Source organism: Mauremys reevesii, linkage group 10, assembly GCF_016161935.1.
Source record: "Mauremys reevesii isolate NIE-2019 linkage group 10, ASM1616193v1, whole genome shotgun sequence".
NCBI classification, from domain to species: Eukaryota; Metazoa; Chordata; order Testudines; family Geoemydidae; genus Mauremys; species Mauremys reevesii.
The window spans coordinates 45,958,436-45,977,433 of record NC_052632.1 but is presented as its reverse complement, the minus strand read 5'-3'; the positions used below and the strand labels follow the sequence as shown (position 1 = coordinate 45,977,433).

At 49.4% G+C, this 18,998-nt stretch overlaps 2 protein-coding genes across 3 annotated transcripts in view; both read right to left on the bottom strand.

Annotated features, from left to right (window-relative positions):
• The window catches only part of ISLR (immunoglobulin superfamily containing leucine rich repeat), a 33,493-nt gene extending 25,312 nt beyond the window's left edge, over window positions 1-8,181 (bottom strand). Inside the window, exon 1 of the mRNA XM_039493074.1 lies at window positions 8,077-8,181. Coding sequence (XP_039349008.1) covers window positions 8,077-8,110 — 34 coding nt within the window. The 5' untranslated portion in view covers window positions 8,111-8,181. The remainder of the gene's footprint in view (window positions 1-8,076) is intronic.
• Window positions 8,182-12,762: 4,581 nt separating this feature from the next.
• Window positions 12,763-17,850, bottom strand: ISLR2 (immunoglobulin superfamily containing leucine rich repeat 2). Of its 2 annotated transcripts, none has more exons than XM_039490295.1 (2): window positions 17,808-17,850; window positions 12,763-15,962 (listed from the first exon to the last, which is right to left on the bottom strand). In XM_039490295.1, the coding sequence occupies exons 1-2, from the start codon at window positions 17,843-17,845 to the stop codon at window positions 13,925-13,927; spliced, it is 2,076 nt and encodes a 691-aa protein (XP_039346229.1). In that variant the 5' UTR covers window positions 17,846-17,850; the 3' UTR covers window positions 12,763-13,924. The 2 variants fall into 2 exon arrangements, with proteins under 2 accessions (XP_039346229.1, XP_039346231.1); XM_039490297.1 differs by lacking the exon at window positions 17,808-17,850 and adding an exon at window positions 17,127-17,205.
• Between the last annotated feature and the right edge of the window lie 1,148 nt (window positions 17,851-18,998).

Sequence of the window (18,998 nt, the reverse complement as noted above, 5' to 3'; positions counted from 1 at the left end):
GTCTGGGGCTCTGACCTGGAGTGACCATTTGCCTCCTTTGTCTTTTGGTAGGCTTGCCTGAGTTCCTTAATTTACACTACCTTAAATGTAGGAGTAAATTGACCTAACACGGCTAAATTCGACCTAACCTAGTAGTGTAGACCAGGCCTAAGATCTGGTCTGCACTAGAAATCTGTATTGTTTAACTTTCCTGGCACAGTTAAAGGTATGTTCTCCATTCCAGCCACTCCAGTATAAGGCACTGGTGTAGGGGGGTGTATAAACACCCACTGACAGGGTCAGGGTTAACAGGAGCCAGCAAGCCCAACTAGCCCATTCTGTGACCTGGAGTGGAGGCAGGTGATTAAGGATTAGAACCAGCCTATTAAAGGAAGCATAGCAGAGGGAGTTTACACTCTGGGCCTGCCCCCCCCCGGGAGAGGGGTGAAGGGCTCCAGAGGGCTTCCAGAGAGGCTGGGGAGCCTCTGAAAGTCAGAGCATTCTCCAGCAGACTGGGGAGACGCTGGACTTCTAGAAGGACAAGATCCCTGGGTCTCAGTCTGAGATACAGCCCACAGTGGGAAGCAAGCCAGGGAAACAATAAGGGTTTGGGAGGGGTTGATTCCAGCCAATTCATGCAGGGCTTTTGACCTGGCACCTGGAGGAGCAGGTGGGCCTGGCCTCTCCTACTGACCCAGCATGGGGTAGGAAACCTATCTGAGGTAGAGGAAGCAAGGACTATAAACACTGGGATGTCTGCACTACCCAAAGAGAGGTGAGATTATGACTAGCTGGGCTAGAATCGTGAGAACCCAAACCACTGTCTGGAGGGGGAAACAGGCAGAAACATTGCCCTATCACACCTGGCCATGGTGCTCTGGCTGATGAGTTTGCTCTATTATAGGCACTTTGCTACTGGTGTCACTGCACCCATGCTAGGCTAGGTGATACCGATTTAAACAAACTGCCTCGCTAAGTGATAGCACTAGAGTGATGCAAAAGCTGTGTGTGGCATAGGCCTAGAGAACCCTTAGCTAGCTAGGGCCTAATGCTCCTTATACAGTTGATCCATCAGTGTGACGTGAATGCAGAAGCTACTGACTCAGAACAGAGCATTTCACCCCCTCTCTGCCCTGGCACAATTGACAAACAAGGGGCAGGTGTTGCTCTGATGTTCATTTTTAAAACATTCTAAAAATGAGCTACTCTTTCACTATCAATAACCTGCATGTAATAAATCAGAGCTGTTGACTCCCACCTCTGATCGGCCCGCATTGCAGCCTCCTTTGCCTACTTGTTACGTTGTCAAACAAAGGCCATTCACCATCGCTCTGCACCTTTGTGCATTTCCTCACGTTCATCCCCAGCTAGTGTCAAACATCCAGAAGCTGACAGAGCCTGATTCTCATTTTCACTACGGCCCCTTTACAGGAACATGGAAGGCTGGAGGTTCCTTAATTTACACTCACTATCTGGCCCCCTTTACTCTGATAGACCTGTGCACAGGAGCCTTAGTGGAGATGAGCATCAGTCCCTGTCATCTGGAACCAGGGGTATTTTACACTAGTATAAACAACTGCATAAGGGAGGGATAGCTCAGTGTTTTGAGCATTGGCCTGCTAAACCCAGGGTTGTGAGCTCAATCCTTGAGGGGGCCATTTGGGGATTGGTTCTGCTTTGAGCAGGGGTTTGGACTAACTGATCTTTTGAGGTCCCTTTCAACCTATGATAAGATGTAATCAAACTGGACTATCCTTCTAGCTTTCTCCCCTGTGCCAATTTCCCCTTTCCTCTCTAGTCAGGGCCGGCTCCAGACCCCAGCGCAGCAAGCACGCGCGTGGGGCGGCCCTTTCCCGGGGGGGCGGCAGGCTGGGCCGGCGGACCTGCCGCAGTCATGCCTGCGGGAGGTCCACCAGAGCCCCGGGACGACCGGACCTGCCGCAGGCATAGGCGGCAGGTTATATACATTTGCGGTGCCCGGGCTCCAGGAATATTCAGGGCCGGGTGCCCTGCTCCAGCAATATTTGGAGCTGGGTCTCTCCCCCACCCTGCCTGGATCGGGCCCTGGCCCCCGCGGCCCCCCCCCCGCCGCGTCCCTGCCTGGAGCCGGTCCCAGCCCCTGCCTGCCACGCCCCCCCCTGCGCGTTCCCCGCCACGTCCCTGACTAACAAAAAAGCAGCGTGCACCTCTCCCCTGCCTGCTCCAGCTGCCAGGAGTAGAGCGGCTTCTAGCAGAACTGCTGTCTGCTGCCCCAGGGTCCTAGTGCCTGCCCTCCAATAATGGCAGGGCAGGCTGCCCTTCCCCTGCCCTTCTGCCCTGAGCCTCTCCAACGCCCCAAACCCTCATTCCCAGCCAAAGCCTTCATCCCCCAGCACCCTAATCCTCAGCCCCAGCCCTGAGCCCTCATCCCCCAGCACCCTAATCCTCAGCCCTAGCCAGAGCCCTCATCCCCCAGCACCCTAATCCTCAGCCCCAGCCCTGAGCCCTCATCCCCCAGCACCCTAATCCTCAGCCCCAGCCAGAGCCCTCATCCCCCAGCACCCTAATCCTCAGCCCTGAGCCCTCATCCCCCAGCACCCTAATCCTCAGCCCCAGCCAGAGCCCTCATCCCCCCGCACCCTAATCCTCAGCCCCAACCCTGAGCCCTCATCCCCCAGCACCCTAATCCTCAGCCCCAGCCCTAAGCCCTCATCCCCCAGCACCCTAATCCTCAACCCCAGCCCTGAGCCCTCATCCCCCGCACCTAATCCTCAGCCCCAGCCCTGAGCCCTCATCCCCCAGCACCCTAATCCTCAGCCCCAGCCCTGAGCCCTCATCCCCCAGCACCCTAATCCTCAGCCCCAGCCAGAGCCCTCATCCCCCTGCACCCTAATCCTCAGCCCCAGCCCTGAGCCCCCCCCGCAGCATGAACCCCTCATCCTCAGCTCCACAGCCCTCAACCCTGCACTCCCTCCCAGAGGGTGCACCCCTCACCCTGCCTATGCCCCCACCCCCTGCCCCAGCCCGGAGCCTGCACCCAGCACCCAAACTCCATCCCAAAGCCTGCACCTTGCACCCCTCCTGCACCCTATTCCCCAGCCCAGGATCGGCACCCCAGACCTCCCCCCCCCCCAAGTCCCCTCCCAGAGCCTTAGGCAGGTGGGGACAGAGTTGGGGGGCAGGTTCTGGGCACCACCAAAATTTCTACAAACTTGCCACCCATGGCCGCAGGCATGACTGCGGAGGGGGTGCTCGTCCCGCGGCTCGGCTGGACCTCCCGCAGGCATGACTGCGGCAGCTCAAGCGGAGCCGCCAGACCTGCGAACCGTCCGCAGCCGCGGGAGGTCCAGCCGAGCTGCGCGGGACCAGCGGTCCCTCTGCAGTCATGCCCGCGGGAGGTCCGCTGCTCCCGCGGCTCCGGGGCGCCTCCCGCGCATGACTGCTTGGGGCGGCCAAAAAGGTAGAGCCGCCCCTGTCTCTAGTGTCTCTTTCCATGGGTGGCAGGTTTGTAGAAATTTTGGTGGTGCCCAGAACCTGCCCCTGCACAAACTCCATCCCCCCAAAACTCTGCCCCCCACCTGCTCAAGGCTCTGGGAGGGAGTTTGGGTGGGGGGAAGAAGTGAGGGGTGCAGAGTGCAGGCTCTAGGAGGGAGTTTGGGGGAGGGATGGGGTGCAGGGGTGGGGCTGGGGATGAGAGGTTTGAGGTGTGGGACGGGGCTCAGGGCAATGGCAGAAGGGTGGGGTGTGGTGAAGGCTGTGGGGCTGGGGCTGGGGCTGAAGGGTTCATGATGCAGAAGGGGACTCAGGGATGGGGCAGATGGTTAGGGTGCAGGGGGATGAGGGCTCTGGCTGGGGCTGGGGATTTGGGATGTTGGAGAGGCTCAGGGCTGGGGCAGAGGGTTGGGGTGGGGGGATAAGGGCTCTAGCTGGGGCTGGAGATGAGGAGTTTGGGGTGTTGGAGGGGCTCAGGACTAGGGTAGAGGGTAGAGGGTTAAGGGTGCAGTGGGGGGGGGTGAAAGCTCTGACTGGGGGTATGGCCTTTGGGGTGGGGCAGGGCTGGGGATGAGTTTGAGGTGCAGGCAGGCTGCTCCAGGACAGGGGCCAGAGAGGAGGACTCCCCCCAGTCCTTTCCCTGCCGGCAGCAGCAAGCTCTGGGGGAGGAGTCCCCCTTTTCCGCCCCTCCCAGCAGCACACTCATCCCACCACTGTCACTGTATGTGCTCCTAGGGCCAATCTCAGGTCCAGGAATCTCCCTCGCCTCCCCCATGGTGGGTACCAGGGGGTGCTGCATGCACCTCTTCCCCTGCTGTTGCCCCTGACTGTAGCCTCACTGGGGGTGGAGGATGGGGCTGCCTCCTTGCCCAGCATGGGGCAGGAGCAGTGACTCGGGGGGCTGTGCTGGTGGAGGGTTCCACTGGAAAAGGGAAGGGTCTGAGGGGGAAGGGCAGGCTCAGTCAGTCTGCCCTGGCAGTTAATATGGGGGGCACTAGGACCCTGCAGCAACTGCTGCTGCAGGCAGCATGGAGCTGCAGGGAAAAGGCAGGGACGCTCTGCTCCCTCCTGGGCTGGGGAGGTGCACAGGGTCAGCAAGGGGGGGGGGCCGGGGAACACTCATGGGAGGCGCAGGGGGCGGCAGGTGGGGCGACCCAGCCCCAAACATTGGTGGAGCTGGGCTCCTGGGCTCTGACTATTGCTGGTGCCCAGGCACCATGTGGGTATGGAACTTGCTGCCCATGTCTCTGTCCCTTCGTGGCCTCTGACTCATTGTCCAGCATGACCCATGTTCGTCATCTACTCCTCTCTCTGCTGCATTCTCTTGGGTCTACTTTCTGTTTAACCAGCATCCTCTGTCCTCCTCTAGCACATCAGCCTCTGATTGCTCTGTCTCTGCTTGACTCCTCTTTCTCTGCCATTACTGGGAAATTGAGGTCAGCCAATCACACCCTTTTTGCTTCCTGCTTCTCCAATTATCTGGCCTCTGGGGCAGTCAGGACTGCAACCAGCTGCTCTTGGAGAAGGCCAGTTATCTGTTCCTTGAAAGAGTGAAAATGAGTTGCTCTCTGGTAATGAACAAACGAATCCCCCTGGTTCTTAGAGCTTTTGCTCAGCTTCTAACCCCTCCCCGCCTTCCAGGGGTGCGTGAGCTTGCCGAGGGAGTGGCTGATTGCACAAGGCTGTCCCTTCATTTCCCAAGGGACTCTTACACCAGCTGCTGGGAGCCTTAAATGAGGCGTGTAGGGCACAATGCATAGTACAGGACTGATACAACTCCACTGAAGTCAATATCACTTGGCACTTCTGGGATTCAGGCCTGTTCTGCTGTCTAGCACTACCAGGCAGCTGAGCGCATCTTCCTCCAGAGTCAGCTGCAGCCACTGTACTTCAGGAAACAGAGTGAGACCAGTGCTATAAAGTTTTTAAATCAGAACTCTCTTTACTGGATACATAACAAGATGTGTCCTGCATGCTCTGAGCAGGCATTGCAGAGCCTGAGCATGCCTCCATCACATGAGAGACCCCTTACACTGCAAGGCCCCCTGGTGACTAGGCATGACAAATTTTAAAGAGACAGTGTCACAATACACTACAATGCCATGTATGCTGCACCCACAAGTCTAGCCAGAAGACTGACTGGGTCATGTTCTGACATTTTATCAAGACACCAACCCAGAGCCTGTGCAGCTGATGTGCAAAGGCTGCAGTTCCAGGGTCACACAAGCCTCTCTTTACCACCTCTGCCCTGCACAGCATTTCTCTACATTGATATTATGTGGCGCAGCCCTGTTTTACAGATTGGGAAACTGAGACACAGGTTGACTACAAGATTTAGTCAAGTGCCTTGACATAGTACGTTGGCTATAGAGGAATTTTGGTCTATTTATATGATCTGAGTGGTGACTAGGCCTGTGATTTTTTATTCTGCTGATACTAGTATGGATGTTTGTTAGTCTCTAAGGTGCCACAAGTACTCCTGTTCTTTTTTTAGTATGGATGTATAGTAAGGATGTGTAGAAGCAGATGGGATGGGCTGAAAAGGCAGGGGAGAGATCCTCTAGAGAGGAAGGAGGGTTTGAGCAGAATGGCATGGATGGGCTTACTGGGCCAGATCCTCAGTTGGTGTAAATCAGTGTAGCTCTGTTGAAGTTACAGGAGCTTCAGCAATTAGATTTAGCTATTGCTGAGGAACTGGTCCACTAAGGACAGTTTATTGATGTGGCTAGTGTGTCTCGGCCCATGAGGTATGTCATATCTTTAATACACAGGCACATCACCTGCATTGTTCAACCTACTTCTTATGCACCCACTGGGGGAACTTCTACTCTGACATTCACAACTTGGCAACCCAGCTGACTTCAATGGGTTGAAGCATACAGATCACTGAGAGCAGAAGATGGGGTATATGTGAGAGGCAGTGTTATCAGCTGGTTGGAGCAGGAAACTGGGGTTCAGGACATAGACCCCCCCCCACTTCAGCAAAACACTTAAGCACATGTTTAAATCCCATAATCAATGGGCCCTAACCATGTGCTTAAAGTTAAGCGCGTGTGTAGGTGCTTTGCTGAACAGGATTGACAGTTGAATCAGGGCTTCAGTTGATAGTTGTGCGCCACTTTCAGATCCTTGCATAGATGGTACTATATAAATGCAAGGTATAATTCTACACTCTGAAGCCAACTCACCAGGTCAAGTCTGTAATCACTTGGTACCCCAGTTTCCCCACCTGTGAAACAGGGCTAATAATACCTACCGCACATAGGCTTGTTCTGGAGTTGAATCAATGAATGATGTTAAAGCTTCTATACTAAAAAACACTATCCAAGACCAAAAAAGCATTGATTGTGTAGGTTTTGTGCTCTCTTTATGTATTCAGGCTTTGACAGTAAAGATTCCAGGACTCTGAATGAGAACTATTTCTGAGAGCTCTTTGACCAAGTGTCCAGGGGTGGCACTGAGCATGCTCTTCATTAACACACAAACCCACAAGGTTATTTTTATGAAAGGACAGGGAAAGAATTAGAGCTGGCTGGTCCCTCTGATGTGTGGGATAGTCTATGTTCCAGGGTGCTTAGAAGCCCTGTGCCTCCCAATCTCATGGGAATACAATATATGCCTTTCTTCATTGGTACAAGATTCAGGAGAAGTTGCATGCTCTGAATAAAAGTTAATCTACTATGCTACAGGGCTAAAAAGTACATTACAATTGATAGGATTAGCCTGGGGTGAATTTCACCCTTTCTTATTATTAGCTGCAGTTCTGTGATAGGATGTCAGGCACTAGGACTGGTAGGGATGGGGGCAGGGGATGGCAAACATTTTCACAATATTGAATTTGTTTGGCATTGCAATGTTCTGGTCATTTCCATGTAAGACCTTGCAGGGAAATGCAAAGATATTTTACTGCCTCCAGGGGCCTCTGCGGAACCAGGGCTAGGGTGAGCAGGGTAGAAGCTTTGGGAAAAAGTCAAGCTCATCAGAAAGCTTGAGTTAAGGTTTATGAAGGCAAACCTTAGGAAGGGGTTACCTCTTGATTACTAATCCAGTGTGCATGTGTTCAGCCTCAAGGCCACTTGAATTCGCAATGACTCAAACAACAAGACATGGAGGCCTCTCTTCCAGAAGGCTCCCTACCCAGGGGAGGAGAGGGGCAGGAGTGACTGCTCTAGAGCTGGATATACCAGCTTAATGCCATGTGCAAAGGATTTTTGTAAGTCACAGGGAGGGCATGGGGACCAGCTCTGCTCATTCTGCACATGGGGAAATGCCCACAAAAGACTCAAAGCAGTGGAGAATCAGGTCCAGCAAGTTACATTCCCTCAATTGCATGAGAGACCCACAAATCTCTCTCTTAGTGCATCTTGGCTGGAAAAGCATGTTTATAATTCTCTTGGTCAACACCAGGGGGACCTGGGAGAAGGATTCCCTGCCCTTTACATACTCTATCTGTCATCTGCCCTTGGTATTGTGAAGGGAGGATAAACTACCGGGCAAAAGTGCAGTGGACTATTGCTTCCTCTCATCAATGAAACTCAACAAGCCATTTTATGGCTACTAATGCTGATATTGATCACATCAGCGCAGCTCAGGACAAACAATTGCAATGCAGCAGACTATACATACCACAGCATGTCGGTGCATCCAAATGATTATACATTCCCAATGACTTGGCTCCATTGCTGAATGCTTGCGGGACTGATCCTTCTTCCACACTGGTGTAAATCAGGACTGAGTCCATGGAGTCAGTATAGTTAAATCAATGTAAATCCAAGCAGAATTAGGCCTTAGAAGGCTCAAAATAACACTGGAAATTCTTGTTGGTGTCCTTTAGCCAGTAGAACAATGTGAGCTCATCTCTCTATGGGACTGTCTCAGAGACAGACCCTCAGCTCCTGTAAATTGGCTGTGCTCCATTGAAGTCAGTAGAGCTATGCTGATTTACATATGCTGGGGATCTAGCCCTGAAAGTTTAGGGGCCTGATCCAAAGCCCACTGGAGCCAATGGAAAGATGCCCATTGATTTCAATGGGTTTTGGATCAGACCCTCCAGTTGTAAGCTGCCCATGCTCATGAAGAAATTAAGGAATCGAATGGTGCAGCTGAAATATTAGTCTAATAAATGGATGTCATCATCCCAAATTAGGATGGGATCTAGTAATTTAGAGTCTGATTCTGCTGTCACTTGCACCTGGTACAATTTGGGAATAACTCCACTGAACTCAGTGGGGAGCCCAGAGGAGAGTCACACCCCCAATGCAGCAGATGGCTCCAAGTAGCCACTGCAGTTCACATGTTATCCAACATGGAAACAATCTCTTCCAATTGTTCTGCAATGGGGAAGATCCTCCCCTGATGTAGCTCAGCTGTGAAGTCAGTGGAGCAACTGTGATTTGTTCCAGCTGACGATCTGGCCCCCAACCTGTAACAATATCTTCTAGCATTCTTCCCCCACAGCAGATTCCTTGCTAAGTTCCTTTCAGGAGATTTCCTTCCTCTTTTTCTTGCCTTCTCCTCTCCACTGCAGGTCAGATTCCAGACCACATTTGAAAACAACCCCCTGTTGTCCTTGGCATTGATTTTTGGCATCCTTCAGCAGCAGGTGAATTACCTTTTTGCAAACAGGACAGCTAAGTTCCTGTTTCCTGCATCCATTCAGCTTCTAGCCAAGGCCTTGGGTTAGCAAAATGCTTTAGCCTGTGTTTAAATCTAAGCACAGGAAGGGCCCCCTGACTTGTGTGGAGCCATTAATGAGCTCAGAGTTAAACCTGTCCTTTGTGGAGCCGGGGTCATGTCGTCGTTGCAGAGGCTGCATCATGATTGTTTAAAAAATCTTCAATCACACTTTATATTAAATTTCCATTGATGAGGAGTTTATCACTGATTCAGAGATGTCATACGCATGTCACAGACAAGAGTATATATGTTGCAGAAAATTATGAGCACATCAGTGGAAGGTGCTATAGATGGGTATAAGCAACATGCAGGCCTTTATAACAATTTATAACCATTGACTATTAAAACATCTATTAATAATTTATTAACACTTTATAAACTATTTATAAACAGAGACAGTATAAGTGTGGCTAAATTACCTATGCAATTTGATGATTGCAATAATGATTTTGTATGATCTAAAACTCCATCTTCTGTCATAGCCTTTCTGACCTCTCCCTATTTTTTCCCTCTCCAAATGCTAATTAATACCCTCCAAAAGGGAAAAGTCCCAGTGTAATCCAGCACCAATGTTTTTCTCATCATAACTAGATTCCCTGTAGAAACATTAGGGGGAAAATCTATTACTCCATAATTAATTGGATGCAGAAATGACTGTACTTCCTTATTCTTTGTATGTTTCAAGGCATAAAACTCAATTAAAATGTATTCACAAAAGGGGATTGATCTATACTGGGAATTCTGAATCTCTAATATCTTTTGAAGTGGCCACATCCTAATAGCTGAAAGCAGAGAAAACATTTGGGGCTAATTTCTGGTCTGTTACACTGGTGTAAATCAGGATTAACTCCAGTGATTTTAATGAATTTACAGTAAAGTCATTCTGAAGATCAGAGTCTGGACCATATTATTCTCCATTTTAAAGAGATTTAATCCATCCATTCTTTTGTCTTGACTATGTCTTTTATTTTTATAGTCCAGGTTTGCTTTCTTTCAATATAGCCGTCTAGAAAAACTTAATGTTGACAAAGGCTGAAATTTTAAAAAAAAAAAATTGTACCTGTGCCTGAAGGGTGGCAAATACAAGTTCCTGAAAATGGTTTGTTAACATGCTTTATTCACGGATTTTGGACTTGCTTAGTTATACGAAATATGGACATTATTCTAACATATGAATATAGAATAGTCTCTGTCTTCTGTTTGTGTGTACAATTATATATTTACACAAACACACATGCATTCCGAGATTCACGGGATTCACAGATTGTGAGTGTGTGTGATATTTCTCTCTCCTCCTCTGTTTTTTTTTTTTTTTTTTTTTTTTAAATTCTGAAGTCTGTGGTATACAGGCGGTCAGACTACATGACCACAATGATCCTTTCTCGCTTTAAAATCTGTGGATCCTGTCTGTCTATGAATGCAAGTATGTTTATGGGTAGGTATCTATGTGTATGTGTGTACATGGCTACCCATTAACACACACACAGGCGTTAATATATATGTAAGCACACAATCTTTGATATATATTCCTATGTGCAAAAGCAAACGCTGGCTAGCTCTAGTCTAGATGATAAAGGAAATTAAAAAAAAACAACAACACTGATCTTAGTGTAATTGTTGGATAAAACCATTGGGTGGGGAAGGTGATTGCAAACACCTCAGTGGGGATGTTAGGCGTTGCTAGCTCTGAAATCGCCTCGTTTTACATGGAAACTAGCTGCTGTCCTTCGTTCTTACAGGTTGTGCTGCTTTCCTACCCGCCTTCTGGTTGCCCCTGGGGTCGGTAGCGCTTCTAAACGGTGGGATTCCGGGATGCCCAACAGCGCTAAGGGGTTTGGGACCCCTTGTTTTGGAACAGAGCCTGGCGTTCAGGAATATAGCCTGCGAGGGGTACGCACTGGGAGGGTGTGTCTGCCTCAGCGGAAACGCCAGGGGAAAGCTCCAGTCCTGTCCCAGGAAGGGCGGGGAGGGTCTAGTTCTGTGTTGGGGCGCGGGTGGCTGTTTTAGGAGTCGGAGTAAGCTCACTACTTCCTGAAGATCAGCGGGCCAGGGGCACAGGAAGCTGGAATCTTTACATCGGGGCTCAAATAAAACAGACGGACCAACTCTCCCCACCCCCACAGGAGTGCACGGTTCCTTGGGCTTACATAGAATCTTACATACACACCCAGTATATACATGTTTGCAAAGTATGTTACAGCGGACCTATGCGTCTATATACGACATATTGTTAACGTGCGTGTCTAAATAATCATAGCTGCACTCAAAGTATGTACGTTGACCTACATACATAAAATGTGAGTACACATAATGTGGGTGTGTAGGTCTACAAACACATTCAAATATAAACAGTGTTCTTTATTTACAAAGTGAGTGTGTGCATATCTGCGCACGCCCCCCTAGAGTACATACTTTTTTTCACATACGCAAAATGTGTGTATAAATAATCTGTGTATGTGTTCAGACACCCAAAGTACTTTTACCTTTATTCACTGTGTGTGTGTCTATATCTACATACACAGAGATTTATCTACACGAACAAAACACGTATATAAATAATTTGTGTTATCCACACACAACGTACACACATTTACCTTTATTCACAAAGCTGATGTGCAAGGGTGTAGATACATGTGTCTATATCTGCACACACGCGGAGTATATGTATTATCTACACGAGCAAAACACACACACACGTATTATATATCTGCCTGTGTATATATCCACGCCGCGAAAGTACGGGCATTCACCTTATTTCATAAAATAGATGCATGTTTATAAATAATTGGGGTGTATATTTATCTGCGCGCACACGCACAGAGTATACACATATACCTACATAAACAACGTGTATGTGTGTATTTGCACACACATCCTCAGACACACACGAAGCACGTACCTCTAGACACACAGTACATAGAATGTTCATACAGATACTTTGGGGGCTGTACCTCATCAATAAAGGGGCCATAGTTAAATATTACCCTGGCCTGTGTGTTGGAGTCAGTCAGTTTCTCTCCCCCGCAAGCACCTACCTTATTTGAACATACGCGAAGTCTAGTGGCCAGTCTAGTTTTATTCTTGCTCCATCCATGTGACAACTTTCTCGGTGCTTTCCCTGCATGGTAGACGAATTTATTGTTGGGATCGGGGTTAGGGTTATTTCATTCCCAGTTTTTTGTCTCGGGTTTTTTTAATCACTTCGCGAAACAAAACAAAACATGTTATTGGCGATCAACTCTCCAAATGTCCCTGTGCTCGTAAAGGTAAACACAGACAAAAGGTATCTGTGAAACAAAGCAGGCTGTCGCTTTGTAATTCCCTGAAACTGCCACCTCTAACGACGACCCCAAATTCTTTAAAGAGAAAGAAAATGCTACAAAAACAAACAAAACCACGAAGGGAAAAAAATCCCTCCGGAGAAATTAGAATGATCACAACCACAATTTTAAAAATAACTGCATCTGAAAAATAAAATTCCAGTTTAAGACAAAGGAGAATGTTGTAGGGGAAATAATTATACTACATCTTTTTAAGTTAAACTGAAATATGGATTTGATTTTCCATTAATCTACCCCATCCCCTCCATAAATAATGGGCAAAGAGTCCATTTTAAATCTGTTTTATTGACTCTTCACATACAGAAGCGCTTAGAAAAGGTTATGGTTCCGTTTGTTTTCAAGGTTGCTTTTGAAAGTATTTAACAATCAATTAACAAACAATCTTTCTTTGCCTTGGGGACAGTTGTGCTGATTCATTTTGATTTTTGGTGCTTTTTTAATACAGAGACAAAAATAACCCACAAATGCACCTGCTGCATATACATTTCAGATTTTTCTCAATTCCACGACAAAGGTTACCTATCATTTCCCGTTCCCCTTTAAACATCACAGACTCACATCAAGGGTACATACATTTCTCTATAAGCACGCTACTCTACTCAACAAACATCTAGGAAATCTCAGTGAGTCACATGCCTCCCAGAAGGTCTGGGAAAAAGGGACAACAAAGATCAGAGGTGGTATTTCCACACTCCCTTCCCTACCTCTAAAGAAATGAGAAGCACCCACTAGTTAAGAGAGGACCAAGTCACACACACACATCTTAAATTCTACAGCACGGTTCCATTAACAGTCTAGGTACAGGTGACCCGCTAGATCAGCTTGTGTATCTTTGATCGGATGGTCAGGACCGGTGTGGGTTTCAGTTACCCACTCACCCATCCTCCCCATACACGGATTTATACATCCCAGCGTGGGAAGGGCACGGCTGTTTGCATTGGCGTGGGAGGGCGATGGGAGCTGTCCAGTACAGAAACTGCCTGAAATTGACATCACTCACGCTTGAAATTGACAACTGGCCTTGATGAAATTAACTCAGGATATCTTCGATTTTTTTTATGTGAAAGAGGGGGAAATAGTCAATCCATTGTATTTTAATTGTAACAAACCAACATAGCTTTTAAAAAAGACCACAGCCTCCGTTTAGGATTAATATGTTGGGAGCAGATGGTTTTGTTTTGTTTTAAAACTTTGTATTTCAAATAGTGTGTTAAAAACTTTTTAAAGGCCAATTCATTCCATCTATTTTGTTTAACCCCACCCTGAAGTACTTAGTGAGGCCAGAAAAACGGGTTGGGATTTGAATCCTGTTGGGTTTCCCCCACGCTGGGCTGTTGGCAGAAGTGTCTTTGGAAGGATGTAGCTGATCAACCAGTGAATGGCTCAGGTCCCACCTCGAGTTTGTATTATACGATATACTGGTTGGGGCGGTGGCTGTGGGGAGGCCAGGGGTCGGATCAGCGAGCTGGCTGCCTGTAGTTCCCATTGATCTCTTGGGCGATGTTCACAGCCTCGGCCCCCAGGGGCAGCCTGTCGCTGTATTCGGACCCCACCTCAAACTCCTCCGGGTTGGCTTTGGATTGGGACTCGGCGATGGACTCGGCCACCAGGCTCTCGTCTCGCTCCCCCTCCGCCTCCCGCTCCTCTTCGCCATCCTCCGCCTCACTTGGGTTGTAGTTCTTTTCCGACTCCACGTAAGAGGCCCGCGGGTCGAAATCGGCCGCTATGTGCTTCTCCATCTGGTCCGGGTTCTGGGCTTTCATGATGAGTTTGTAGGTTTTGCCCTGATACTTGGCGAGCAGGTGGCAGCAGGTGGCCCCCAGCAGGGGGACGGTGGCCAGGGCCAGCAGGAAGATGCTGACCACCACGATGATGATGAGGGAGGGGATCTCCTTCTTGGTGGTGAAGACCACTTGCACCTGGCAGTCCTCCCCCAGGTAGGTCAGGCAGACCGAGTAGTTGGTGCCTGGGGTCAAGCCCTGGAACCAGTAGGAGTTCACTCCTTCCTCTATCCTGGACCACTGCACCATGGAGTGGCCCTGGCCGCTCTCTGCGCACAGGTAGAGCGCTCGCAGGTGGGCTTTTTCCGGCTGGCCGTAGAAGGGGGTGAGCTGCACCTTGGCCTCCTTCTCCGACACGTCCAGCGCGATGACGCCCAGGTCGAAGGTGTGCTGCTTCAGCTGGCCGCTCTGGTTGAAGGCATGGTTGGAGACGTACTGGGTGTCCGCGCTGGAGCCGCAATTCTTCTCGAAGGGGGGCCGCTTGGCGGGGACCTGCTCCAGGCCCGGCGAGTGGGAGCTGTGCCGGGTGGGGCTGAGGGGTTTGGGCCTCTCATCGGGGCTGAGGACGCTGTTCTTGGAGCCCTTGGGGCCCGGCTTCCTCTCGCCCGGCTGCGCTTTGCCGGCCAGGGGATCCTCCATGGGGTGGGCGGGGTATTTCTGGGCCCCAGCCACAGCCACGTTGACCGAGGTCTGATTGCTGCCCAGCTCGTTGGTGGCCAGGCAGGTGTAGGTCCCTTCCTCGCGCTTGCTCAGGTGGGGGATGACCAGGGTGCCGTTCCCGTAGACCAGGAAGCGCCCTGCGCCCTGCTTGGAGCTGTCAGACGGTAGCTCGTTCCCAGCCCTCTCTACGCTGGGCCCCTTTATCTCCAGGTTTTGGCTGGCGGTCTGCACCTTCCAGCTGACCTCCGGCTGGGGGCTGCCCCTTACGCTGCAGTGCAGCAGGAGCGTGAAGCCGTCATAGAGCTCGGTGTTGTCCAGGTTGGGGTGGTATGTCAGTTGCACGGAGGGAGGCGCGCACTGCAGGTCGGGGATCCTCCCCAGGGGGACGCCTCGGAGGCTGTCCGGGGCTGCACAGCTGATGGAGTCCCTCTCGGGGATGGAGATCAGGGTGTTCTCAGCCCAGCTCTTCAGCCACAGGAGCCTGCAGGTGCAGTTGAAGGGGTTGTTGTAGATCTGCAGGTGAGACAGGGAAGTCAGAGAATCGAAAGTGCCCTCGGCGATGGTAGTGAACTTGTTGTTGTTGATGCGCAGGGACCTCAGGTCTTTCAGGGTGTGGAAGGCCTCCCAGGGCAGCTTCACCATGTGGTTGTTGTTCATCTTGAGAAGCTGCAGGGCACTGAGGTTGTACAGATCCCCCCAGGGGAAGTCTATGATCTGATTGTAGCTGATGTCCAGGTTCTTCAGCTGCACCAGGATGGCGAAGGTGCCCTCCTCGATGGCGCTGATCTCGTTGTGAGCCAGCCACAGCGAGGTGACCTGGGTGACCTCCACGAAGGAGCTCTTCTGCAAGGAGGTGATCTTGTTGGCGGACAGGCTGAGGGTGGTCACATTGGAGGGCAGACCCACTGGGACCGCCTGCAGATCTTTGTAAGCGCAGTCTGCGAACTGATGGGCGTATTTGTCCACACAGGAGCAGGGCTCCGGGCAGCCCTGGCTCATCCCCAGGAAAGCTGCGATCCACAGCCAGAGCAACGGGTCCATCTTCCTCCTGCAGCTAGAGAGAGAGACAGGCACGATTACCCCACCCGCTCCTAGCCTCGGAGACACAGCTGCGCTCTCTGGCTTGGGAGCAGCCTGGTCCCTCCGCTTTCCCCTTAACCCAGGGAGAACAGGAAGCAGCGCTCTGCTCCCGACGGAAAACCCAAGGCAGCGAGAGCTCCCTGCTCAGGGGACAGCGCGCTGCACAAGCGGACCCCCGGACATGTGTGATGCGCAAGATAACATCAGCCTAAGTAGTAACACACCCAATCCAGAGCTAAGAGCCAACAAATCATTGTTTCATTTCGTTTTCTTTCTGCCTATTTCTCTGTTCTTTCATCGGATCGCATGCCGTTTGGAAGTTCCATGGAACCACGTTTCCGGCACACCCGAAACTCAGACAGCACTGAGCAGTTTTAAAATTGCGTTGGAAATATACACGATCCAGCTTTTCCTTTTAAAAGCCCCGGCATCCCTTTCTTAGACTTTCCTGTTGAATTGGTCCTGAAGCTGCGTGGCACTGAACACCACGAGAAAGCTCCCAGGAGAAGAAATACATTCTCCAAAAAGCGCTGTCTTAGACTGATAGCAGAACAATTGATAAAGCAACGATTATAAACTTTGACAATAAAAAGCATGCTGCCCACAAAGACATGAATAAGGAAAGATCCTTATCTATCTAAAACCTCCTGTGTGAAACCACGCTCAGATTTATCCTAATAACCTATAGTTTCCCCGGTGTTAATTTGAAGACAAACCGTGCCATTTGGGAAAGGCTGCGGATCAGAAAGCTAGGGAATCATTAGCATTTCTGCCATGTACCCCTGCTGCTTCCCTGCTTCAGATGCGAAGACAAACACCCCAGCTAGAAACAGACAGAGCTAACATTTGGGGCTAAACCCGGGCCCCACTGGAGCCCATGGCACAACTCCAATTGACTGCAAGGGAAAAAGGATCCAATCTACCATAGCATCAGAAGAGATCATTTTCTTTTTCCGCCAGCAAAGCTGTTTGTACCTGCGGTCCCTTCTTTGCTAGTCCATCATGCCCTGCCTTTACAACCATGCCACGCGTGGCACACAAAAGCTACCACAATCTGCAGGCAGCTCCCAAAGCCAAAAAGGAAAGGGATCTCCTCCAGCTAACGTCCTACGCGCAGGTGAAGTTTGCGCAGCCTTACCTGCTCAGCTTGAGATCTGGAGTGCAGATCTATGGGGGCAGCTTCCAGGAAAGCACCCAGCTGCAGAAGCCAGACTGAACTCCAGGCATTTAGTTGGGAAGTACAGGGAGCCCCAGAGATGGGTGGACAGCTGTGGATCTGTTGCTCCTGGTGGTGGCTGGCTTTAATTTTGCAATCGCAGAGGCAACACACATTTTTTGAGCTTTGAGCTGCCCAGGCTGCGAGTCCCACTATCCTGGTGACTGATCCCCCCCCCCTCGGCCCCCTCCCTTTTTAAAATTGCTGCTGGGTTGGAGAGTCAGTGCGCGCTCCCGATGCGGCAGGGAGCGCGCCTAGCCTCTCCCACCTCCTGCATATTCTGAGTGTGTTAAAGCTGTAGGGATTCCCACCAAACCCAATGCAATATTTATCATGTCAATATGTTTCCCCGTCCATGTGCCATCTTTCAACTCTCCGCCCTCCTCCCGCACATTCCATGTTTAGTGAATCTATTTGTTGTGCACTAATTGAATGCAAATAGCTTCTAAGCACTTCAGTGTGGAGAGAAACAAAGGAGGGGGCTGGACTAGATTATCTGGGACGAGTTTGCTGTTTTGAATGGCTTAAACTCTTTTAAAAGAAAAATAAACATGCAGATGATTTGATGCAGCCTCAGTGAGAACCGATCGTGATCAACCTCACCTCCACGCATGTGTTTGCATAAAGTCTTTTAGCTCCATCTCTCTCGACCTGCTTCCGCCCAGAGCGCGTTAGGTTTTGAACTATATTAAACAAAATAAATAATTGATTTTATTTGCAGAATTGATCCCCCTCCTCCAAGTAATTCTGGAGCCAGCTGCAGCACCTGGACGCAAGAAGGAAATGATGCTACCGCTGCTGAGCATGTTTTTTAATTCAATGAGGCAAGAGGGGAAACAATAAAACTATTGTTAAGTTTTAACCATTCAACATGTACACAAATGGATGTTTGAAAAAAATTAACCCCAAAATCATTTAAAATGGGTTGAATCACCATTGTATATATGTAATCAGAGAGTTATAAACTCTCAGATCTATTGTGTTAAGGGAGAAATGAACAAAAATTCACATGCAGGAAGAAATATACATTTTGGTGTACAGTACGTCCACATAATGTTACTATATACTAATATGTATATATATATAATATACTTTCACGTGTGGGTATATATTCTTAACTAGATGTGTGTACAAATACATCCATCCATCAAACATGGATGTGTACACGTAAACCCACTATAATATTATATACATTCACTTATGAACATATACAATACATTCATTACATGTTTGTACATCTATATACATAAACATTATACACACACACACACACTTACGTGCAGGGAATATACACGCATTATATACAGAATATATGCGACATGTGTCTACATATTCAACCCCACACACGTTTGGGTGTGGCGGGGCCCGCTGTGAATGAATAAGGGTTTATCCAATTTTGCCGGGTGTCTCTAAGAAGATCAATACCCTCTGACATGCTCATACATATTTTAATGGCCAGCATTTAAATGAATGCCAAAAAGGGGGGGGGTATCTGAAAAGAACCTCTGAAAAGGGTCTTCTGCTTTCGAAGAAGCTTTTAAAATTAAATATTAACATCCACAGAGCACAGTGCTTTGTTAAACAAACAGCGTCCCCTGAAATTGTTCTAAAACTCATCTTTCTTTCTTTGCCTCACCTACACAGACATTTGCACTACGTTAGTTAAACGGATTTACTTAAACCAGTTTAATTAATCTGGCACAAATGCCTGTGTAGACCCTCTTAAATTGGTTATCTTGGTTTAGTTTAAACCTGTTTCTAATTGCAGTAAACTAAACCGAAATGATCCTGGTT